At 55.5% G+C, this 23,978-nt stretch overlaps 2 protein-coding genes across 4 annotated transcripts; both read left to right on the forward strand.

Annotated features, from left to right (window-relative positions):
- Window positions 1–214: 214 nt before the first annotated feature.
- HAAO (3-hydroxyanthranilate 3,4-dioxygenase) lies at window positions 215–14,205 on the forward strand. Of its 3 annotated transcripts, XR_003434066.1 has the most exons (11): window positions 215–1,516; window positions 2,441–2,519; window positions 7,262–7,345; window positions 7,641–7,747; window positions 10,297–10,386; window positions 10,722–10,765; window positions 11,051–11,196; window positions 13,014–13,082; window positions 13,274–13,356; window positions 13,455–13,715; window positions 13,833–14,205. XR_003434066.1 is itself a non-coding variant. In XM_027113265.1 (10 exons), the coding sequence occupies exons 1-10, from the start codon at window positions 1,437–1,439 to the stop codon at window positions 13,531–13,533; spliced, it is 861 nt and encodes a 286-aa protein (XP_026969066.1). In that variant the 5' UTR covers window positions 215–1,436; the 3' UTR covers window positions 13,534–14,205. The 3 variants fall into 3 exon arrangements, 2 of the variants coding, with proteins under 2 accessions (XP_026969066.1, XP_026969067.1); XM_027113265.1 differs by having other exon boundaries at window positions 13,455–14,205; XM_027113266.1 differs by lacking the exon at window positions 215–1,516 and adding an exon at window positions 1,596–2,325 and having other exon boundaries at window positions 13,455–14,205.
- Window positions 14,206–15,953: 1,748 nt separating this feature from the next.
- Window positions 15,954–21,388, forward strand: OXER1 (oxoeicosanoid receptor 1). Its single transcript, XM_027113264.1, is given in 1 exon segment — window positions 15,954–21,388. A coding segment is annotated over 1 exon segment (1,098 nt). The 5' UTR covers window positions 15,954–16,441; the 3' UTR covers window positions 17,540–21,388.
- The last annotated feature ends 2,590 nt before the right edge of the window (window positions 21,389–23,978 follow it).

Consider the following 23,978-nt stretch of genomic DNA (forward strand, 5'->3'; position numbering starts at 1 on the left):
TTTCCAAGCTAAAAAATTTATTTTTTCAAAAAAATATATATTTATTACAGAAAATTTAGAAAATACAGATAAGCAGAAATATGAAGAAATCATAACTCAAAGATGACTTGCCAAAATCTTGGCACTTCCAGATTTTTTTCTATGAAAAAATATCTTTAATTCAGACTGCAAGTATTATCTTCAAATACAGTTTTTACTTAATAAAAGTAATTCGTCTGACTGGGTTTTGATTTGCACAAGGAGCCCCTGTGTCTGAGGGTGCTGAGAAAACCCGCCCACCCCAGGCAGCAGGGAGTGGCCAAGATGGGATGGGGGACAGGAGTCGGAGGGGTTTCGAGTTTCTTAAGCTCTACAGTCTGGATGCTGGTGTCTGAGCTATGTTCCTTCTCCCCCACCCTCACCTCCCTCCTCCAACACACAGGCGCAATCTTCCTAAGAATTCTGAGTCGGGAAGAAAGCAGGTGTCCAATCGTCCTTCCCCCTCCTCCGCACCCACACAGGCAAGCATCGGGTCTCCCTGCGCCCCGAGGGTCCCGGGTTAGCGCCTCTCACCCCAGGCTGGAATCGTTAGCCCATTAGGTTTGTCCGCCCTCCGCACCCCGGATCGCAGATTCCTGAGGTCCGAGTGCCCGGTTCTTCATCTGTAAAACTCCTCATAAATTGTGGTGTGACTTGAATATGCCCCCAAGACACGAAAGGAGCTGAGAACAGTGCCAGGCACCTTGTCGGTGCTCTGTCCGCCACCTGCGAACGTAGGTGAATGGACGGCGCCCCCCAGCCCGGCGCAGCGAGTACCTGTCTTGCGTCCGGGGCTCCCAGCATTGCGCCCCCCGCTGCTCCTCCTGTCCTCTCCCGACCCAGCCACAGGTAGAGCCGAGCAAGCAGCCCCCAAGAAATCTGCGGACCCTGGCCCGACCTCTGTCCTCGTGAAAGGATAGGGGACTAACATCAATCGGGGCCTATGGTGGCCGCTATGCAACCCCGAGATGGCTGTGTAGACATTCCCAGTTTTCAGATGAGGAAACTGAGGCCCCAACCCAGTGCCAGCACCGCTGTATTCAGGCGCTCTGGTTTACAAACCCGCCTTCTCCCCCTCATAGGATTTCTTTGGGTTTCTCTGGGGCCCAGGCGGAAAGTCTGGGGACAAGGGACCAGGAAGTTTCTCGATCCTGTGACTTACGCCCGGATCGGGCGCCCTACTCCGGCGCGGGTGGGCGGGGCGCCCAGACTGTGCTGAGAGGCTGGACCAGGCGGCGCGGAGCGCGCGGGGGCTCCAGACCAAAGTCCGAGAGGGGCCACAGCGCGTCACGGGTGGTTGCCCCGCCCTTTGACCCTCGGGATGCTGATTAACCAGGCGGCCAATAGGCGGTCGGGCAGAGGCGCGCCCCTCCGACGGCGCGGAACACACGGCTCTGGAGCGCGGCTCCTGGGGGACCATGGAGAGCCCCGTGAGAGTGAAGGCTTGGGTGCAGGAGAACCGCGCCTCCTTCCTGCCCCCGGTCTGCAACCAGCTCCTGTGAGTCCCACGCACGCCCCCACCCTCCTGCCCTCTGTCCTCACCCGCTTCTCCTCCATCTGCACCCCTCAACCTCCAGCTCGGAGTTCGTTAACCCAGAAGCTTGCAGAAAGGGGGATGCCATTCTCGTGATGTTCAGGGAAGGGTGAGGACGGGCTGTTCCGGGTTTCACCACCTTCGTCTGTTCCTCTTTCTGGTGACTGCGTGATGCCTTGACGTCTAAGGATGGCTGGGTGACGGAGACTAAAGAGATGCCGATGCCAGACGGCAGCCCTGTCCCCCAGGGCTGAGAAACAGCGCTCCAACCCCCACTGAAATTGGGGGGTGGGGAGGATACCCCAGAATCAATTGTAGAACGGAGGCCTGGGGACAGCCCAGTCGTACACGCACACTCCGTTCAGGAAGCTGCAGGCAGAGGGCGAAGTCAGAGGGTCAGCTCCTGCGGGGGGATCTCCACTTGGTGCTCTTCCCAGGCCCCGCTTTGCAGCTGGGCGCTCACAGACCCCCACCAGGCCCTCCCTGGCCACCTCTGCCCCAGCACCCAACAGGGCTGACCGTCTTCCTCCAGCAGACCTCTGAGGCCCTCCGCTGTGGACCCTTCACCTCCTTCCCCCTCATTCGCCTGGGTGGCCCTGCCTCGTGTGCGCCCCAGCTCCGGGTTCACAGTCCTGAGTTTGCTGGGTCCGCTGAACATCTCCAGCAGGGCGGCTCCTCAAACCACACAGCTCCTAATCACTAACACCTTGACAAGCCCGAGACTGCCAAGTGTTTTCACATCCTCTCATTTAATTCTCCAGTAGCCCCATGAGGTGGGATTTTTTTTTCATATCTTTATTGGAGCATAATCGCTTTACAAGGTTGTGTTAGTTTCTGGTTGTACAACCACGAGCTGGTTCAGGACCTCTCCCCTCTCATCCACTGCAGGCACCAGAAGCAGCTCAAAATCATGTTCGTCGGGGGTCCCAACACCAGGAAGGACTACCACATCGAGGAGGGTGAGGAGGTAGGCCGCAGACTGCCCCCCTCCCCCCCAACCCCGCACCGACCCAGCCTGGGGGGAGGGGACACTTCCCCTGCCAGGGCCAGAGCCTGTGGATGAGAGAGGCGGGTGGTCAGATGACTGATGGGTGAAGGGGGCACAACTGAAACCACAGGGTAAAACTGCTGCCTCCAAGTTGTGGGCATCCAGTGACACCCTTGACAACTCGGGAAAGAGTCCAGCCTCTGCGGGTGTGAGAGGCTCCAGCTGTTGGGCATCAGCCCCCAGGCACAGAGGCCGTCCATGCTCCGGGGGAGGATGCCCTGGCCCCTCACCCCCAAACCTGAGTAATGCAAGATTGGCCTCCAAAGTGAGACCCCCTCCTTATCTAGAGGGCTGGGAGGCCCCCTCCTTATCTAGAGGGCACAAGACACATCAGTTGCTAGGAGCGATTTGATGGAGGGGTGGGCAGGTGGGAGGGGGAATTTGTACTAAATACCCTTCTGTACCTTGAATTTTGAACTGTATTTCTGTGCTATCAACCCCAAGGTAAACAAACAAAAGTAAACTCAAAAAAAAAAGATGGGCCCCTTTGAGAGACACAGATGGGTTCCCAGCTATCAGAATCTCTGGTGGCAAAGGTTCAGTATGGGGGGCCTAATGCTGGGGTTCAAGGTCCGGGGTTCAGCTTGGTCACCAGCCTCCACCCCCCACCACTGGTGTCTCAGCCACAGCCGGGGACTGGAGGGAACATAGGAGAATCACTCGCTTAACAAGCATTTGCCAAGCACCTAAGGCATGGGTGAGGGCAGAGCGGGGAGGACCCCAGGCCAGCCAGCCCCTCACCTCTTCCCGTCCTAGGCCCCGCCCCTCTCCCGCCACCCACTTCTCACAACACACCTCACTGGAGGCCATTTTCCTCTGGAAAAAGTCAGCAGGAAAATCAAAACTACAGAGAGAAGATGGGATTGGATTGGGAGTGGCCCCAGTGGGGGAGATGAGGCCGGTCACAGGGTCTTTCCTGCCTGCCTCAGTCAGCCTCAGGACCCCCATCTTGTCTTCCAGGGGCTTCCACCCTGTGAGCCCAGGTCTCAGTGCCCACCTCTCCCGTCTCCCTCCCTCCTTCCTCCCCTTCTTGCCCCCTACCACCTCTGTCCCAGCCCCACCTCAAGGTCTCCCCAAGTGGATGGTATCCACTTAGGGGCCGAAACCAAACCCTGACTCAGCTGGTCGCTGGTGGGTGAGGAGGGCTGGCTTGAGCAGGTGTCCCCACTCTGGAGGGACCCTCAGGTGGTTGGGAGGAATTTGGGAATTCCCATCAATCTGTGATGGCTTGGTCCTACCTGCGGCGGGGGAGAGTGCCAGCCACAGGCCCTGGCAGCCACAGGGCTGAGGGTCAACATCCTCTCTGTCCCTGCCTGTCCTTGAATCTGAGGAGAGTCCAGGGGCCAGGCTCCTCCCTGGTGAGGGAAGGGAGTCACTGAGCCAAATTCTCCTCCTGGCTGAACTGAGGCCTCTGCGACAGCCTTTCAGGTGCCCGGGCTCTACCCACCACACACACTCCAGTCACCTGACTCCTTCCCTTGGGGCACACAGGTGCGAGGGAGCCTGGGCTGGGAGTCAGCTGGACCTGGAGTCTGCCTCTTACCAACCATGTGATTTGGCAGGGCCCATCACATCACCTCTCTGAGACTGTTTCCTCGCAGCTCACGGGGGACACCGGCCCCTGGCCGGTGGAAGGTTGCAGTATGGGTAGGGTATGTGCACAGAGCCTGGCACAGGGTTTAGGTGCTTAATACACGTGGGTTCTCTGCACCCTCAGCCCCTCTCTGCCCTCGCCTGCCTGTAAGGCCTTTCCAGGCTGCGGAGGCCAGATTCGATTCAACAGCCAGTACAGTTCATCTTCTAGTTAGCCACAGGCCCCAAACATCATTTACTTCCAAACAGAGCATCATTCCTTTTGGATTGCCCGTGGCTGTTTGGGATTTTCTGCTGTTCAGGATCTGCACCTCTGCTCCAGGCTAGGCCTGTCCCTCATCACAGGACAGGCCTCTAAAATTCCACTTTCTAAGATTTCTTTCTAAGTTGTTGAATGGCCACTAACACCTTGTAGCCTGCCCAGAAAGGGCTTGACTTTGGCCCAGACCATCACTCCAGCCCTGCTGCCCACTCCAGCTTTCCCTGATATTTGTGGGGCCTAAGGGGTATGGCCCCCTCCCTAGAATTCTCTAGGCCTTTCCTCCTCTCCCCATAACCATGGAAGGACACCTCCCACATCTACAAACACATAGGGGCTTCCTCCCAGCTGAGGAGGGTTTGGGGGTAGTTTGCAGAATTGCTCCCTAGAAGAGCCTGATAAGTTTTTTCTTATTTGTTTTAAATAACTTGCATGAATTATTTTTAATAATAAAAGTAAATATTGTTTATTGTAGAAAACGTGCAGAATATAGGAAAGACAAACGTAAATGTATACCTCATTCATAATCCCACCACTCAGGGATGCCATGGTGAACACTGCCTGGATTATACATGTATGGCTACATAATTAGAAACCTGCTGGGTGTAGCTCTGAATCTTGCTTTCATATGATAACTTTAGTATTTTCCCATTTTATTAACGGTTATTCAGAGACATCGTTTTTAATGGCTGCATAATGTTCTCTACTTTGTCTCTATCATAAAATAGTGCCATTTCTCCTACTGCTATTATTAGCATTATTTTTGCTATCCCTTCCATCACTAATATTAATAGCTAGTAATAGCTAATATTAATAACTAAGTGCTGGGTACCTTTGTGTACAGCATCCTGGGCACACTTCACAGCAACATTCTGAGTAGATACTGTCATTTTATAAATGAGGAAATGAGGCACAGAAAGGCTAACTGAATTGGCCAAAAGTACACGGTGACCTGGCCGAGCTGAGGGCCAGGTGACACTGGATGCTATGCCTTTAATTACCATGTGCTGTGATAAAACAGCCATGTACGTCGGCCATGAGGCACGTGCATTTCTTAAGATTTTTTTTTTTATGTGGACCATTTTTTTTAAAGTCTTTATTGAATTTGTTACAATATTGCTTCTGTTTTTATGTTTTGGTTTTTTGGCCGCAAGGCATGTGGGATCTTAGCTCCCCGACCAGGGATCGAACCCCCGCACTCCCTGCATTGGAAGGCAAAGTCTTAACCACTGGACCGCCAGGGAAGTTCCGAGCCAGGTGCATTTCTGATTCACTGCAGCCACTTTCCTAGAGATGGAATGACTAGGACAAGCTGTAAGGTTGCCAACTGTCCTGGTTTTCCCTGGACTTTGACAGTTTCAGCGTGGAAGGTCCTGCATCCCAAGAAACCCTTACAGGGGTGTGAGCTGTGAAGGCTCTTCCTGCCCTTTGCCACATTGCCCTTCAGAGGGGTTGTGTCAGCTTGTCCTCATGTCAGACTGTAAAGCCACATTTCTCTAGTTTCCCTGAGCTCACTTGATTTCTTTTAGTAGACTCTGGGACAAGAACCTCTATCTCCTCTAACTCCTTACACGATAGTAATAATTATTACTAATAACACCTCTTCAGCTATTGGCTGGGGCTCTTAACACCCGTGCAATGTGTGACTGGTAAAGAGAAAATGTGTCTTCCTCCTCCTCCTCCCAGTGCCATGGGTAATCTCAGTAAACACGTTAATTAGGGACTTAGGATGGAATAAGAAAATGCGGTAGGAGCCCTGCGGCACCCGCTCCCCGCCCCAGGGAGACAGCAGGGGGCGAGTGCTTCCATCCCCAGAGCCCCCAACTCATCCCAGCTTCCAGCATCAAGTCCACCATTTACATGGCCATTTATGTGTCCAGTCGACCCCCAGAGGGATTTGGACCAGCATAGCCCCATTCCAGGGCATCACTGTGGCCAGAGGAGCTAGCACTGGCTCCAGAGCTACACTCAGACTCAGGTCCAAACTGCTGCTCCAGGACTAACTGTGTGACCTTAGGCAAGTTGCTTCACTCTCTGAGCCTCAGTTTCCCTTTTTTCTTTTCTGCAGAATGGGGCTCATAATATTTTTGGAGGTTGTCACAAAGATTTCTGATAATGTACAGGCATACCTAAGAGATATTGCAGGTTCGGTTCCAGACCACTGAAAGAGAGCAAATATTGCAATAAAGTGAGTCACATGAATTTTTTGGTTTCCCACTACATGTAAAAGTTATGTTTACACTATACTGTAGTCTATTAAGTGTGCAATAGCATTATGTCTAAAAACAGTATACATACCTTAACTTAGAAATAATACTGTTGGGAAAATGGCACCAATAGATTTGCTCAATGCAGGGTTGCCACAAACCTTCAATTAAAAAAAGAAACGCAGTATCTGGGAAGCGCAATAAAGCGCAGCACAATAAAACACAGCCTGTCCGTATAGGAAAGTGCTCGCCCAGCCCCTAGGATGCAGTGAATGGGTAGTTCTCCTTACCTGGCTGATGGGTCCCTGAATTGTCCGCTAAGCGTCTCAGCCAGCCTCCTGCCCTCAAGCCAGACACCAACTGTTACGTCCTGGGTACTTTGGTCATCACTTTAATGTCAAGGTATGATCCTCATGTGTCCCCAGCCCTTTTATCTGTGGCCTGTGTCAGGGGAGGCTGGGGCCTCATGTGAGAGTGACCAAGGTGCTCATGAACCCTGAGGCCTTCAGGAAGTTCCTCAGGTTTCCTGGTCAGAACTCAGGCCAAAGACCTGGAAGAGGGACTGGGGAGGGTCCAAGCCTGTCTGCTGTCCTTTGCCACAGGTGTTTTACCAGCTGGAAGGCGACATGCTTCTCCAAGTCCTGGAGCAAGGGAGACACCGGGATGTGGTCATTCGGCAGGGAGAGGTAAGGCTGGGCCCCAGAACAGGACCCCAGCATGTCCCCTCTCCTGGCTTTTGTGGTGGTCTTGTGCTCCCAGCCTCTTCCTGCCCTCCTACCTGCCCAGCCTGCCTTGGCCCCGTCCTCAGGCACTTCCTCCTCAAGGCTGTCCATCTCAGCACAGCCTGACATCTCCTCTAGTTCCCGGGTGGAGGTTTGGAAGAGAGGGGGCTGGGCTGGACTGTGGTCAGCTGGGGAGGCCTGGGACGCTGCAGCACTGAGGCCTCCGTGGGGGGCTGGCACCTTGTCCCCACCCCTGCAGATCTTCCTCCTGCCCGCTGGGGTCCCCCACTCTCCACAGAGGTTTGCCAACACAGTGGGGCTGGTGATTGAGCGGAGGCGGCTGAAAACGGAGCTAGATGCACTCAGGTAAATGGGCCTGGTCTGGGGGTCTGGCGCAGAGATGGGAGGGAAGCAGCAGGATCCTAGATAGACCCAAGAAAGCCACTCAGCCACCGAGAGGGTTGGTGGCAATGGGGATCCTGCATTTGCTGGCTGATGGGGAGGGATTGGGGTAGGTGGGAGGGTGGGTCTGATGATGCCAGGGAGGCGGGGTGTTCTCTGTGACCGCCTGGGAGCCCATCAGCCTGACACCTTCTGGCTGGGCCCAGAACATGTGGGATCTTAGTTCCCCGACCAGGAATTGAACCCACGCCCCCTGCAGTGGAAGCGTGGAGTCTTAACCACTGGACCGCCAGGGAAGACCCAGAACCTGTGCTTTCTGCACTGAGGTCTGCTGGGGAAGGGCAGGGGGATGGATGCCAAAGTCAAACCCACCTGGCCCAGGGCAGCCCGGAACAGTGCCTCCCACCCCAGAGCTGAGTCTCTGCCAGTGCGCCCCTCTTCTTGTTTCTCTACCCCAGCTCATTCCACACCCAGCCCTGACGTTTGAATAACACTTACTGTGTGCTGGGCACCGCTTTATGTGTATTTATTCCTTTAACCCTCACAATGATCCTATCCGGTGGGTACCGATCCTATCCGGTGGGTACCGTTATGTACTTTACAGATGAAGAAACTGGGCCCGGGGAAGTTGAGTTTGCTAGAAAGTGGCCGAGCTGGCATTATAGAGAAATATGACGTTAGGGCCGGGATAGCCTAGATGGGAGTGTGAGTAAACACCAAGGAGGGGACGAATATGGGTGCAGAGATGGGTGCTCTGTTTCTATAGCAGTTTTCTAGAACAGAGTTCCCATCTTGTTCCATTCAGTCACCCGATTATTATCCTCTGAAAGGAGGACTCAGCCTGTGGTTCAGGGGGACCCAGATTTTTCCAAAAGCTAAGCTATTTTTTAACTAAGAAAATTAGAATTTCCCAGCAAGTTACTGAAATCAGAAAACTTTGTTATAATGGACATTTTAAAAATGTCCACATCTTGTGTTATAATGGACATTTTAAAAATTCTTCCCTTTTTTCCTAATTACCAAAGTCATGCATGATCAATCTGGAAATCTGGAAAAGTACAAGAGAGCAAAATGAACAAAATTAAAATGACTTGCCAGGTAAAAGGGAAATTGGATAGCGTGTGAATGATGTGTCAATAAAACAAAATAAAGAGAAAACAAGCGGAAAAAAGTCATCCCGCCAATCAAAGCTAACAAAGCACTTAGATGTCCATCTCATCTTTCTTCTCTGCATATCTACACCTTACAACATTGCAGTCTTATTGCAAGCATGGGTTTCAGTTTTGTTTTTTTTTTTTACATAAAAAAACTCATGAGTATCTCTCATGCTATTCAATGCTTTGCAAAAAAACGCCATGTTAATGACTGCATACTAATCTACTGCAGAATAGTCTGTTGTAGAAATAGCTGCCTGGCCTTAAATTCGAAAATAAATTGTTGACATGGGGCTTTATATGGGGAGTCTTCAGTGATGGAGAGGACGGCGTCTTCAGTAACACTTTTACAGCAAATTCAATAACAGATTTCATCTGGCTGCTTTTGACCTTTAATAAAAGCCAGGGGCTCAACATTAAAATGCCACTCTGAAGGCAGTTCCTGGAGGGCATCGAGGTCCAGTTATGAGGCTTTCCAGTGGCCAGCTCCATCCCAGGATAGAACTTAGGGTGTCAGGCAGGGTGGATGCACTGTGTGTCTACAAACCATCGCCCATAAGCAGGACCACTTCTCTTTTTCAGGAGGAGCCGAAGAGCAGAGCTGGCCCGGCACTGGGAGCTAAGCTTGGGGATTAGGCATTCAGTCAGTAGATGTGCTGCATACACAGGGCCCTGAGGCCCAGCCCCGGTCTGTCCCGCGCTCCTCAGGCCAGTGGAGCCGCACGCCAGGCCGGGCTGCGGGCCTGGGTGGGCCTCAGGGAGTCTACTAGAGGCTATGTGTACAGGCGTATGGACCTTCCTCCAGAGAAGAGGCCCAGCGCTTTGCTCCAGTTCTCAGAGCCATCCATGACCCCAGAAGAAGGACCCCCTCATCTGGGGGACGTCTTCAGCACGTGCTCTGACCTAGAGTGCCAGCACACTAGGGCCCCGATCAGGCTCAGCCTCAGCTTCCCCTTTTGGAAAAGCATTTGTCACTGATGCTGTGTTTCTAAGACTGTCTCCAGTCTGCCCTGCTTCTGCCACTTAGAGGCTGTGTAATCCCTGCCAAGTTACCCAGCTTCTCCCTGAACCGCGGAGTTCTATCTACTTTGTAAATGGTCAAGTTTGGGGAACCAGTAAGAGCTATGGGAACGGGGTCGGTAATAGCCCACCCACGTTGGGGCCACACGGGGGCTCCTGGGAGAGCCGAGTGTGGGTGAGCGTGCATCGGCCACTAGATTGCGCTAACAGGATGAAGCAGGCCGTCAGCTCTGTAGGGCCAGCCTGGGCCCGGCCAATCACGAGCAGAGCCAGGCCCGAGGGAGGCTGCCCTGAGGACGTCCAGGTGGGGAGCTGGGTGCCCACTTTTTGTTCTGGCAGGTACTACGTAGGCGACACCACTGACGTCCTGTTTGAGAAGTGGTTCTACTGCGAGGATCTCGGCACACAGTTGGCCCCCATCATCCAGGAGTGAGCCCCCCAGCCCAGCCCCTGCCCCTCGCTCTCCTGAGGCCCCATGCTCTGGCTGGGGAGAGCAGACCCAGCCCAGCAGTGCTCCTCGGCAGTACCTGCCAGCCTGGAGCTATCAAGTCCAGGATTTAGGGAGAAAGTCTGCCCCTCCCCAGGGTGGAAAGCCCCCTGGGGAGGGGAGGGAAAGGATGGTGGATATACAACAAATTGTGTGAGGGCACCATGAGTGTGTGTGGGCTCCTGCACCCCGGAGTGTATGAGTGTGTGTGTGTGTGTGTGCGCGCGCGTGCGCGCGCGTCTCACTAGCCACTACTCTTCCCCCTTTGTGCCTGCAGGTTCCTTAGCTCTGAGCAGCACAGAACAGGAAAACCCAACCCCGGTAAGGCGACTAGGAACCATCTTTCTCCCCTTCCCCCTCCCTCCTTTTCCGGAGGAGGGCGGGTCTTGGCTCTGGGTAAGCAGGGAGTCTCCCTTTGAGTGCTCTGCCCTGTACCCCAGGCACAAGAGGATGGCACCAAATAGTACCCCCCATGGCTGCTTGGTCCTTGAGCTGGAGCCAGAGCCCATTCCAGCCATTGGGAGCTGGGACCCCTGGGAACTGGGCCCTCTGGGGCGGGGCCGGCGGGGCCAGAGGACGCTGACCACAGCTGTGCTGTGGGTGCAGACCAGCTGCTCAAGGAACCGCCATTCCCCCTGAGCACACGGTCCGTCATGGAGCCCATGTCGCTGGAGGCCTGGCTGGCTGGCCACCGCAAGGAGCTGCACGCTGGCATACCCCTCAGCTTGTTTGGAGACACCTATGAGACCCAGGTAACACAGCCCTGGGCCACCCAGGGCATCTGCCCAGCAGCCCCGGGAGATGGGAACTAATTACACATGGACACACACATACACACACACACTCACATGCCAGTCTTGGAGGTTGTGGACACAAGCATAGGTCTTCTTGTTTCCTCCCTGACTCTGAGAATGATGGCTTTGCTGTGAGTGGAAGCCCATGGAGGTTATGTGGTCCCCAGCAATCTTTCTTTGCCTTCGGAGTAGGGGGTTGCCGCATCCACTGAGAGATTCCTGGGGGTCTGGGGTCATCTCCCTGCCAGGATTTCCTGGGCCTCTGGCCAATCATAGCCTTGGCAGCCAGAAGGGAAAGAGATATTTGGGGGTGAGGGTTGGGTGGAGAGTTGCACAGAGAGAGACCCAAACAAGGCTTGCCTCCTTCCATTCAACATTTATTGAGTGCCTATTATGTTTCAGGCTTTAGTAGGAAAATAAGATAGAGTCACTGTCTCAGAGAGTGTATGGTCTAGTAAATGGAGAAGTTAATCAACAATTGCCACGATCATGTGATACATTCTTTGGTAGAGAAGCTACAGGAAGCCATAGGAGGATAAAGGAAGAACCAAGCTGTGAGGGAAGTCAGGGACGACTTCCTGGAGGAGGTGATATATAGGCTGAGTTTTAAAGCTATTGTAGGAGTTTGCAAAAGGAAGACAGGGAGATGGAGAGCCCATTCCAGGTGAAGGAGAAGCCTGAGCAAAGGCATGGAGGCTTGAAACAGGCTGACATTGCAAACAGCTGATGTTGGGGAACCAGGACAGGGGAGTGGGGGCAGCAGATACAATTGGTAGATGGCCAAAGTAGCAGGCAGTGCCCACATGCTAGCAGCTCTCCTGGGCTGGGCAAGGGGCAAGGACGAATCCTGGAAACAAGAGAGCTTCACCCAAGTGCTGAAGCGGGGAGCAGGGGGCTGACCAGGCTACAGTGGTGTTTCAGAAAGATCACTGTAGCCTGAGTGAGGACTGGATCAGGAGGGCAAGTGTGGCAACGAGGAGACCTGACAGGAGGCTCACGTTCACTTGTGCTTTACCGTTTGCCACTGGTACATCCCTTGGAGTTTGAATTAGATACCCCCGTGGAGGGATGATCACTGGATGCAAACCTGCCCTAAAAGGCCCAGCCAGCCGAGCCCTGAGCTTACACAGGGCTGTGAGAGCCGGCGCGCCCCACCACGCCCCTCCCACCCCATTCTTTCACACCCCTCCTTCTCCCTGCTTCAGTTCACTCCAGCCAACATCTACTGAGTCCCACCCACTCCGGGCCGCTGGGAGCGTGGCCTGCACAGCAGCTGTGGGTTCCAGCTGATGCAGGTCAGAGGTGCTCGGCCTCCCTCTCGCTCTCATTCATCCCCTCCCACCTCCCTCCTCCTCCTCCTTAGGCCAGACTCCTAACCTCTCACGGGGAAGGGAGGTGGGCATCCTCTGGGGAGTTCATGCGTGTGTGCTACGTGCATCTGCACTGTGCCATGTACACACACGTGCCTCGTGTGCCCCTGGTAGGCGTGCCTCCACATGGGTCAGCAGTAGTTGTGTCGTGCATCCGAGGCGCCAGAAATGTAGGTGGATGTGGAGGGCAGGCACGTGTGATCCCCAACAGCAGGTGGCCAGGGGGCCCTGTGGCCTGGGCAGCCTTCCTCTCCAAGGCCAGCTGTCTGCTCCGCACCTGGAAATGAGGCTGTGTTGCGGGCCCCATCCCTGCCCCACGCAGGCCTGGTGTCTCGGGGCCAGGTTCAAGGCCATCTCCCACGTGAGGCAGGATGTGCCGGAAAGCTCCGTGTCACTTCCCCGCAGGTGATGGTCTGTGGACAAGGCAGCAGCGAAGGCCCGAGACAGGACGTGGACGTGTGGCTGTGGCAGTTGGCAAGTGGGCCCGGGGGGGGGGGCGGGGGGGGGGCACAGCCTCCTGCCTGCCCGTGAGGACCAAGCTGCTCCTGGGGTGCCCACAGCCCGGACCGGCTCCCGGGCCTCCTTGCCAAGGCTGACCCAGGGACGCTCGGACAGGTGCCGCGGCCTGACAGCCTCCATTTGTTTCTCCTATTCCTCTTTCCTAGGAGGGCTCCTCGGTGGTGACGATGGAAGGACAGCGCCTGAGCCTGACCCCCGATGACAGCCTCCTGGTGCCAGCTGGGACCACGTGAGTACCCGGGGAGGATTTACCCCCAACTGTGGGACTGCCCACCTTTCCCTGGGATCCCAGCCTTGTCTGAGCCCCGCCCACCTGTGTCGCCACAGGTACAGCTGGGAACGAGGGCAAGGCTCCACGGCCCTGTCTGTGACTCAGGACCCTGCCCGCAAGAAGCCCCTGGGGTGACCTATCCTCATGCTGCGGGCCCAGAGCTGCCACAGGGTGCCCCCGAGCGCCACCCCTGCCGAGTAACCCTCCCAGCCCCACCACTTCTACGTGCACTGCTGCCGAGTGACTCAGCGTCTCCTGGGCCGGGTCCTGGACATCACTGCCATCCATCCTCCTCCTGTCCTCTCCAGGATTGCCAGGTTCCTGGGGGCCTAGCTCTCCTTCACCCCTAACAGCCTTCAGCCCACTGCCCTGCAGGGTTCTGCCGGGCGGACTGCTCCCTGAGGCCAGGGTCCTCTCCATCCCTCTGTCCACAGGCTCAGCACAGCACCTGCCTGCTGCCCAAAAGGTCCTTAGTAAAGGCTTCCTGACAGACGGGCACCTCCGGGTCTGCACACACACAGCCTGTGATCTTTGCCAGACACCTGGTGCTCCCATGACTGTGTGCGTGTGCAGGGGGGAGGGAGATCTGGAGCGCTGGGTGACCGTGGACCTCGTGGAGGGTCTGTGATCGGGTCCCCCTGCTTGTAGAGAAGCCCTCATGCTCTGTGTGTGGCGCCTCCATGCGAGCTCCTATGCCTGTCCTGCGGCACAGCTGATGTCCCTCTGCCTCTTTCTCTTTCTCACTTACTCTTTTTACATAACTTTAAAATATAGCATCTGTTGAGGTTTCTCTCCCCAGTAACTGAAGTGACTTGTGCTCATTGTAGAAAACGTAGAAATACTAAAAACACAAAATCCCCCCAGCTGGAGTTAACCACAGTTAATACACAGACATTGTGATGGGCCTTCAGAGGGGCGTAAAGCTGTTCAGGAGCTTGGCAGCAGCGGGGGAGGGCTGTCTGGCCTCCTCCCCCTTCTCCCCCCTGCTATGTACAGGCCCCCGTGGGGTCCAGGAGTGCTGGGAGCCCGGGACGCAGCAATGGGTAGAGACGAATCATGCAACCTGCAGAGGGAGATCTGGGCTCGGTTTCATGGGGCTTCAATGAGAAGTTGGTGAGGGGTCGCACGTGGGGGGAACTGAAGCTGGATCTGGATGAAACAGGTCCCTGGGTAGAGTCAGCGCTTCCTCCAGAAAACCTGGGTCTGAACCCTGCCTCCCCCGCCCCAGCCTGCCGGCTCATTGCTTTGATCCCCTCCACTGACAACGGCAAAGGAGACCCTGACTTTGCTGAAAGGACTTCCGGCCCTGAGGGATGTCGGGACCTTCACCCACCTACCGCTCTAGAGGATTTCCTCTCCTACAGGCAATGAAGAAACACCACCAGCCTCCCCCTAAGCTTCCACCAGTTCAGGGCAGTGAGGGCAGAGGCTGGGCGTGTGCTCGGGCTGCAGTGATGTGTTTCTCTGTACAGGAGCTGAGGACAGAACACACGAATGTCCCAGGGAGGCCCCCTGGGCAGGGTGCACGTGGCCACGAGAAGGGCCCCCTAGTGCCAAGCGTGGGCCTAATCAAAGACAGAAAATCACGAAAGTTAGATCTCTCGTTTTTCTGAACACCGACTCTGTGCCAGGGAATTTGCTAGATGTTTTCACATATATGACCTCATTTAATCCTTACAACTCTCCAAGAAGGTGGCAGCACCCCATTTTACAGATGAGGCTCAGAGAGATTTGGAAAGCAGGCAGCTCTGTTTCCAGCCCAGGCTTGTCTGTATTCAAAGCTCAGTCTGGTGGTCCCACCAGCCTGCACCCCGTGGTTATGGCCTATCTGCCCTCAGCCTTGGCCAGCGGGAGCCCAGGGCAGTGGAAAGCCCTGGAGGATCTGTGGGAGAGGGGCCAACGGCCACTGCGTCTGAAACCCAGAGACTCAGAGTTGGCAGCACGCAGCGCCCTGCTGACCACAGCCGTTTGGCATGGAGGCAAGGGGGCGGGGCGTGTCAGATCCTGGAGCCTGGAAGCACAGCCTCTCTTGGTGCTGTCCCAGGTTACCAGGAGCCCCGGGCCCTCATCTCTGCCCACAGGCCTGGTGCCATGGGCTCATGAGAATACCACGCAGAGGGGAGCAGGACTCGTACCTTATCTGAAGCCAGCCACAGCTCCCCACTCCCCTCTCCGCAGGGAGTACTGGGTGATGGCCGGCTAAGTGGGGTGGACAGTGGCAGGGAACCTTGAGGACTCTCAAGATTGTTCTGTTTGTGGGAGAAGCCCCCATGTCCCCAGGCCGTGGCAGGGGAGCCCTCTGCCTGTGGGATGTACTTCATCACGGATGTGGACTTGGGACCATCACAGACTTTGGAAGCATCAGGAATCTGGGAGTAACGACAGCAGGCTGGCGGATGTACAGCAGGCTGTTCTCACCAGGCTGTGAGCACGACGGTCAGGGTGTTGACTGGACTCCCGCCTCCCTCTCCCAGGACGATGTCTTGTTGGCTCCACAGTCCCTGCTGCCAGAGCTGGTGGGGGCAGGGAGGCAGCCACCCAGTCTGCGTCTATGATGGGGTGGGAGGGGTCCAGGGTGGTCTGCATGAACCGGAGGGCTCTGAGTTGCCAGGACAAGCTCCTGCCTTCAGGCAGGCCAATGTCTGACCACTCAGGGCTGTGAACACTCTCCCCAACCTCACCCCAGCTGGGCCTTCCTCCCACTTCAGGGTTTCTCTGAGCCTCCACTCACCCTGATGAGCCCTGCATCCTCCTCTGCCAGGGGCAATGCAGATTCCAACGGAGGCCGAGCTTAGAGACCTCACACGCAGGCCACTCGGTATGCGGGGGAGGCGGGGAGGGAGGGAGGGCAGGCTGCAGGGTTCCACTTTGCCTGCAAATAGGAACACAGCGTTTCTCAGTGGCTGCGAGGATGCTGAGGAAAACCCCAGGATACTGAGTCATCGCGGTGGCCGGCTGATAGCAAGCACTAATCCTTGAACACTCTCGTGCGGGGGTAGGATGACGGTAGAAACGTCTCTCAGACCCACGGCGCAAGCAGCCCATGGAATTTCATAACCTGAGCTCTCCCTCTTCCCTTCCTTCCCTCTCTCCCTCCTCACTCCCTCCCTCCTCCTCGCCCTCTGCCTTCACCACTGCCTTGGGGTCACCTGGAGAGGCCCCGGCTCCCTGCCACCCGGCCTCCTCCCTGATGGTGTCTGCCTTCCTGGCGCCAGTCCTGAGCGTGGAATTTGTCCTGGGCCTGGTGGGGAACAGCCTGGCCTTCTTCCTCTGCTGCTTCCACGCGCGGCCCTGGACATCCAACACTGTGTTCCTGGTCAGCCTGGTGGTGGCCGACTTTCTCCTGATCGTCAACCGGCCTCTTCGCGTGGACTACTACTTCCTCCACGAGACCTGGCGCTTCGGGGCCACTGCCTGCAAAGTCAACCTCTTCATGGTCGCCACCAACCGCTCAGCGAGCACGGTCTCCCTCGCGGCCGTCTCACTCGACTGCTACCTGAAGGTGGTGCAGCCTCAGCACGTGCTGAGCAGGGCCTCCGTGTGGGCAGCCGCCCGGGGGGCCGGGTGACTGTGGGGGGGCATCCTGCTCCTCAACGGGCACCTGTTCCCGACCACCGATTCCAGCCGCTCCTGCCTCAGTTACCAGCTGGGCACGAGCCCCTCGGCCTCACTGCCCTGGCACCAGGCCCTGTTCGTGCTGGAATTCTTCCTGCCGCTGGCGCTCATCCTCTTTGCCATCACGAACATCATGCTCACCACCTGGCGCCGAGGCCCGGACGTGCAGGCAGGCCCGCGGAGGGCCGTACGCATGCTGGCCGCGGTCGTGGCCATCTACGCAGTCTGCATCTTGTGCAGTATCATCTTCGGCAAAGCTTCCATCGTGGCCTTCCGCCTGCACGCCTGCTGCACCCTGGACATCTGCTCGCAGCTCTCCCATGGCTCCCTGGCCTTCACCTACCTCAACAGTGCCCTGGACCCCATGCTCTACTGCTTTTCCAACCCCAACTTCCTCTGCCAGGGCCGGGCCCTGCTGGGCCTCACCCAGGGCTGGCAGGCCTCCACCAGCGACGAGAGCACCTACCAGCCCTCTGCCTGGCGCCATGTGCCCTCTGGGAAGGTGGTGGCCGCAGAGAGGCTATAGGCAGAGGTGTCGCTGGAGATCTCGGAGGAGGGCTGACCAGGAAGGCCCTCTCAGGACGGGGGCCCTGCTGCGGTACCACAGGAGGGAAGACTGCCAGGCTCTGGGCTGGAGGGACAGGGTCACTCCCTGGACTGTTGCCAGCACAGGGTCCCTCAACCAACCGGACAAGGGACATCTGCAGGAGCCAGGTGGGTGGCAGGGAGAGAAAAGCGTCTTGGCTTGGAGTCGTGTGTCCCAGATGATGTCCCCAAAGCACAGAGCATGATGGCAGGTGGAGACAGGCAGGGGCTCCGGGACTCCAGCTCAGGCAGAGGGCCACGCAGCTGCCCTGGCCCGGGCCGGAGCTGGAGGACTGTGAGAGCAGAAGTCTTGCTTTAGAAATTAGACAGCTGCATTTTCTGTCATCTCCAGTTTGTCTTTTTCAATACTAACAAACTTCCTTTTGAAAATGCAAGGCTGCCTCAGCCATTCTAAGGAAAACCAGTAAGTTACCTTTGGGTCCATCTGGCTCTGGCATCAGGAGGGTTCAAAGCGAGCTCCCCGAGATGAAGGGACACTCTGGGGACAGAAGCAAGAACAGAAGCTTCCACGTTGATCCTGGAGCCCTGGTGTGCCCTTAAAGTCAGAACGCTTCCCTGGGAGAGGTCCTCAGGCTCACGGGATGGGCTGCCCACCTGGACCCCTGGGAGGCCCCTGACTTACTCTCCTGCGGGACCACGTGAGGATCTTCAGCCTGGGAAGTTACCACCTCCATCCAGTTCAGGCTCCTGGCGCGGCTTGGACCCCGTCCCCTGGCTTTCCTCAGCCCCAAGTACCCTTCTCTGGCCCTGGAACCCGTGGTGGCTGCTACCCCACCAGGATAGGATGCTGGATGGGGGCAGAGGTCTCCAGGTCACCAGAGCAAGCTCACCGCCCTCCCCCAGGCCCAAAGCCATCTTGCCCATCTCTCCCCCTTCTTTTCTGTTCAATACGCCTTTGTCAGTGTCTGAGACCACCTGGGCTAACACATCTGTTGACCTGGGGCCCCCAGGCACAAGGCGTGCACTGGGCATGAATCAGGGGTTTCTTTGGCGGGGAGAGTGGTTGGCCGTGTTGTCCACAGCCGAAGTCATTGGGGGTGCGTGGCCTTCAAGGCTTCCGAAGCGCTACACAGAAGCCACTAAAGCCCCAAATATGCACCTCCTGAACGCCATGTGTCCCCAGCCCTAGCCGCCTCAGGAGAATGAACATCTGCCCCCAGCAGACATACGTCCTCCCTGCTGCAGGGGACAGAAGGGCCTGGGACTGGTTCCCTACTCATCACCCCAGCCACAGGCCTCTAGGCCTCAGATGCAGGGTCTGATGATGGGGGCCAAAGCCCCTCCCCCCAACTGTTTTAATCCTCTTAGTCCAACCCTCTGATATTGTGGACAGGGATGCCCTCCCTCTGTTTAAAGTCCTCAGGAGTGGTGGCCAAGGCCCAGGAGGGTCACCCACATCCCGGGAGGGAGGCAGATGGGTGCCGTGTGGATGCTGAGGTGGGAGACAGAACATGTCAGGCAGAGGGAGGTGGCCTGGGGGACAGGTTGGATGGGTATTAAAACCTGGTGTGTCTCCGGCCATCTTCCCTTTTCTGAAAACTCACCAGCCGCTGTCAGAAACCCACAGAAATACGGAGAACCCAAACCAAGTGATGGAAATGGGTGTGCCGGCCAGGCCCCTCCAAGGGGGCTCCCCGGGTGTCTCTGCCCCACATGGCCCCCTGCTCCAGTCCTCCACTCCGCTGCCGCCTTTTTCTCGCTGGTAGAGCCACTCCTAGGAACTCCCCGCCTCGCCACCCCCTGCTGCCACAGAGGGGGGCGGGCCAATCCTGTGCCAGCTGGACCTGAGATCTGTCATTTCTAAGTCAGACATTCTCATGAGAGGTCCAAGCGCTCCTGGAGGCGGGGCGCTGAGCCCTTTCTCGCGGAGCACCCCCTTCAAGGGGCACTAACGTGTGTGCTGAATGAACACCAGGCACCTTCCCTCTGATACCATCTCTCCCCACGTTTGTACCTGCCTGGCTTCCGAGCAGCTCTAGGGGCAAATGGGGCTCCATGTGCCATTTCCTTGGTCCTCCCTTCCCTGGGCCCTTCCCCTCAACACCGCCACCCCTGCCCTCTCAGGAGCCGGGCTCACTCTCCTGACCTGACGTCAGGGAAATGACCAGATGGTCCCCGTGGCCTATGTGCACTGCTGTCTCTCCCCCTCGAGAAGTCCCAGGTAGAGGCTGGTCACAGGCTTTGGGCCCACACTCCTAACCCTCCCCGGGATCCTTCTTGCCCCTCAGCTCTCCCCACTGACAAGGCACTCTCTAAAGGGGGTCTGGGTGTCCCCTCATGGGAGATAAGCGGGGCTTCAGGCTGCCTCCACACTCTCCTTGCATGGAAGGACCCCCTGGTCCTAACCTTGGTCCCAACCCACTGTACCCCTCCCAGGACTTGCTCTCCATGTGTGAAATGGGAACAGTAACCTTGGCCCTTGCTCAACTCCAGGGGTTAGAGATGGAAATAACTGATATGCCAGAGCACTGAGTGAGGAAGGTAGTTATTACGGGGAGGAGGGAGGGGACAAGGGGTGAGCGAGGATGGGGGAGGGGAGGGGAGAGGGCAAACTGTTGAAGTGCAGCGTTTTCTACTGGTGGGAGGGTACTGGCTGTGGTGATACAAGGTGAGTGGGAGGCAGTTCAAGGCTGAGCAGAGACCCTATTCCCTGCATTTGGCTTCTACATAGCATTTTGGTCCCTGGGACGGGCTGCCCTATTCGGTGAACATGTTGGGCAGCACCTCTCTCCCCTTCCTAATGTGACCCGCTGTCCCCTTGAGGGGTGAAAAAACGGCTTCCATGACTTTAACCCAGGGACTCGTGTGCAGGGGGTAGGCAGGCATGGCTAGGCTGACAGGCCTGAAGCCACCAATCATCCAGCATTTGCTGGGCAGACCCTAAGCCACAAAGTCAGACGATAGGTCTCTGACCTTGAGCCCCGTCAGGCCAAGCCTGGGAGAGACAGACCTGCAAACGGATCAAATGCAACCCAAGCCAGTGGGATTGCAAGGTAGTAACGCACCGATGACAGCACAAGAGCACAGGGGTTGGGGGGGGGGGGGGGGGGGGGGGGGGGGGGTGACAGGGGGCGATGCATGTGAGCTGAGTCTTGGAGGATGAGGAATGTAGCAAAGGGAACGGCATTCCTGGCATAGGGAAGGGCATGAACAAGGGCACAGAGCTGTGAGAAGACTCGGTGTGCAGGGAAGGGTGAGGAGATCACGGAGGCAAGGGAGGAGGAGGCCTAGGGACAGAGTTAGGAGACAGGCAGGAAAGACAGGCTGGGCCCTGCAATCTCAGGAGCCTGGGAGGGTCCTGCAGACAACCCAATAAGGCAGGAAAGGGAGTGTGTGTGAGGTTTTTAAGAAGCCGAGGATGATCTGTCTTGCATTGTGATCAGTTACTCTGGGAACAGTGTGGACAGACTGGTGAGGGGTGTGGGAGATGACCTGAGTAGGACCTGAGTAGGAAACGGTCTGTATTCCAAGCAAGGGCAGTGGCAGTCTGCAAAGGTACAGACAGAGAGGCACAGCCCACGTCAAGGAGAGAGGCAACTTTGTGGATGATGGGTGGACACTGACGCATTAAAGAAACAGGTGGTAGAGCAGGTTCATAGGAAAAGATACAGAGTTAAGACAAGTTGGGGGGGCTTGGAGGACGTGCAGGTAAACACGTGCAGCACCACACTTAGGGCTGGAGACTGGATTTCAGAATCTCCCTCTTACTGATGAGAGCTGACCTTATGGGGATGGATGGGGTCACCTGCGGGAGAATGAAGAGGACCAAGAACCATCCTTTAAAAATTCCCCACAAGTAAGGGACACACAAAAGAAGACCCAGTGAAGTGCCCAGAAAAAACCTTTAAGTAGGAAGAAAACCAGGAATGCAACAATAAAAAAGAGAATGGAAGTAAAAAAAAAATTAAAAAGAGCCATCTTTTATGAGGGTGAAAGCCGAACATAAAACACCCAGACAGGGGCCTCCCTGGCGGCGCAATGGTTGAGAGTCCGCCTGCCGATGCAGGGGACACGGGTTCGTGCCCCGGTCCGGGAAGATCCCACATGCCGCGGAGCGGCTGGGCCCGTGAGCCACGGCCGCTGAGCCTGCGCGCCTGGAGCCTGTGCTCCGCAACGGGAGAGGCCACAACAGTGAGAGGCCCGCGTACTGCCAAAAAAAAAAAAAAAAAAAAAAAAAAAAAAACCACCTAGACAGACTGCAAAGTGCCCCATGCAAGAATAAAGCATTCTCAAAAGTCCTAATTGCATGCTGAAGAAAGCTGATGTGAGACCCAAAGTATGTGTCTGACACTGTCTGGTCAAGCATCCTGGACCGACACCCTGGATTAACACTGCATGGTCTGTGCTATTAAAAACAGCTTTTCGGGGACTTCCCTGGTGGCGAAGTGGTTAAGAATCCGCCTGCCAATGCAGGGGACACGGGTTTGAGCCCCGGTCCGGGAAGATCCCACATGCCACGGAGCAACTAAGCCCGTGTGCCACAACGACTGAGCCTGCGCTCTAGAGACTGCGAGCCACAACTACTGAGCCCACGTGCTGCAACTACTGAAGCCCGCGTGCCTGGAGCCTGTGTTCCGCAACAAGAGAAGCCACCACAATGAGAAGCCCGAGCACCGCAGCAAAGAGTAGCCCCCACTGGACGCAACCTGTGAAAACCCGCGCACAGCAACAAAGACCCAACGCAGCCAAAAATAAATAAATAAATTTATAAAATTTAAAAAAAACCCAGCTTTTCAAGAAGTCATAGATTGTTGTTTGTATAAAATTTAATTATATGCAAAACATGTTCTATATTGGTTGTGGATTCATACATTTGTATTAATTGTATAAAATCATGCGTTGGGATGAGAAACACCAAATTAAGGAAAGTGCTTACTTCTGAAATGGAGGGACACGGAAAGGCGGTATGCAGGTGACTACTACTGTATCTGAAATTTATCCCTGTAAAAAATCTGGGAAAATGGCTGTAATATCTGAATGTTACTTAGCATTGCTCTGGGTAGAGAATAAAGGGGTCAATGTAATGAAGAGTACAAAGAAAAGTAACATGGGGACAACCGTGTCAAGCGCTCAAGAAAGCTCAAGGAGGATGACCAAAAGTCGTGCTGGATTTGGCATTTAGGAGGTCTCTGGTGACCTTGTGATGGCAATCTCAGTGAGAATTTGGGGTGGGGGCAGAAGGGAAGCCATATAACCCACTATAATGGGTGGAGGAATTAATGAGATTTGAAGGAATGGAGACAACTCTTCCCTCTTTCAACAGATTTGCTAGTAAAGGGAGATAAGGCTAGCTTCAGATGAAGCTGAGTAGAAGACAAATGTGGTGGCGGTTTGATGGTTCTGTGATGTTGACTGGATGGAGAAGTGTAACAGTATGAGGAGAAGGGAGAGAGGGTGAAGATGAGGAGAGAGGGGAGAGAATGATGACAGAGCAATCATAAATACTCTGTCCCAGGCCCCATGCTAAGCACTTTACACACACTAACTTATTTAGTCCTGTAAGGTAGATACTATGATTCCCATCTTACAAATGAAAAAAACTGAGGCACAGAGAGGTTGAATATCTTGCCCAAGGTCATCCAGTAGTAAGTGGCAGTCTGGCCTGAGTCAGGACACTCTACTGCAAGCTCCTAAGGAGGGTGGGGAGAGGAATGGATCCAACATGTGGGTACCAGGAGGGTCCTCTAGAGGCCGAGGGGCACAAGGGGAAGAAAGGGATCCTTGGAAGGCTTGGCTCTCAGGAGGTGAGAGCTTCAGGAGTAACAAAGGATTGGAACAGCTGGTTCTGGAAATAAGAAAACAAGCTCCTGAAGAACATATAAGTGGGCTGCTCAGTAAGAAGCCCAAGAGGCCTGGTGAGGTGGGTGCTCACAGCTCTACGGTAGCAACAGTGCCTGCAGGTTGGATGGTTTCCTCCAGCAACTCCCTGTAGTCCAGGCGCAAGATCAGAACAAATGGAAGATAAAACTTATCAGGAAGAAACCTCTTAAGAAGTTGGACCAAGGACTTCCCTGGCTGTCCAGTGGTAAAGAATCTGCCTTCCAGTGCAGGGGACGTGGGTTCGATCCCTGGTCAGGGAACTAAGATCCCACATGCCGCAGGGCAACGAAGTCTGTGCGCCACAACTACTGAGCTCAGCTGCCCCAACGAGAGAGCCCACGTGCCACAACTAGAGAGAAGCCCGCACGCCACAACGAAGACCCAAGCAGCCAAAAAAATAAAGAAAATATTTTTTTAAAAAAGTTTGACCATAAAAACCCACTCCTGAAGATGGATATTAAGGCTGGTACACCTTGAGAGATAGTGCATGTGACACTCTATAGGTGAGCTTCCAGAAAGAGGGAGATATTTGGGTCAGG

This window comes from Aethalodelphis obliquidens, unplaced genomic scaffold (genome assembly GCF_003676395.1).
Source record: "Aethalodelphis obliquidens isolate GAN/ISIS:26980383/991018 unplaced genomic scaffold, ASM367639v1 scaffold12, whole genome shotgun sequence".
Lineage (NCBI taxonomy): Eukaryota > Metazoa > Chordata > Mammalia > Artiodactyla > Delphinidae > Aethalodelphis > Aethalodelphis obliquidens.

What these genes read in the sequence shown, in the direction of transcription:
- HAAO (XM_027113265.1), top strand. Translation starts at nt 1,437, where the DNA reads ATGGAGAGCCCCGTGAGAGTGAAGGCTTGGGTGCAGGAGAACCGCGCC. An exon ending in TGGTCATTCGGCAGGGAGAG is followed by an intron (nt 7,346 to 7,640) that starts GTAAGGCTGGGC and finishes CCACCCCTGCAG; the next exon opens with ATCTTCCTCCTGCCCGCTGG. An exon ending in CTGGTGCCAGCTGGGACCAC is followed by an intron (nt 13,357 to 13,454) that starts GTGAGTACCCGG and finishes GTGTCGCCACAG; the next exon opens with GTACAGCTGGGAACGAGGGC.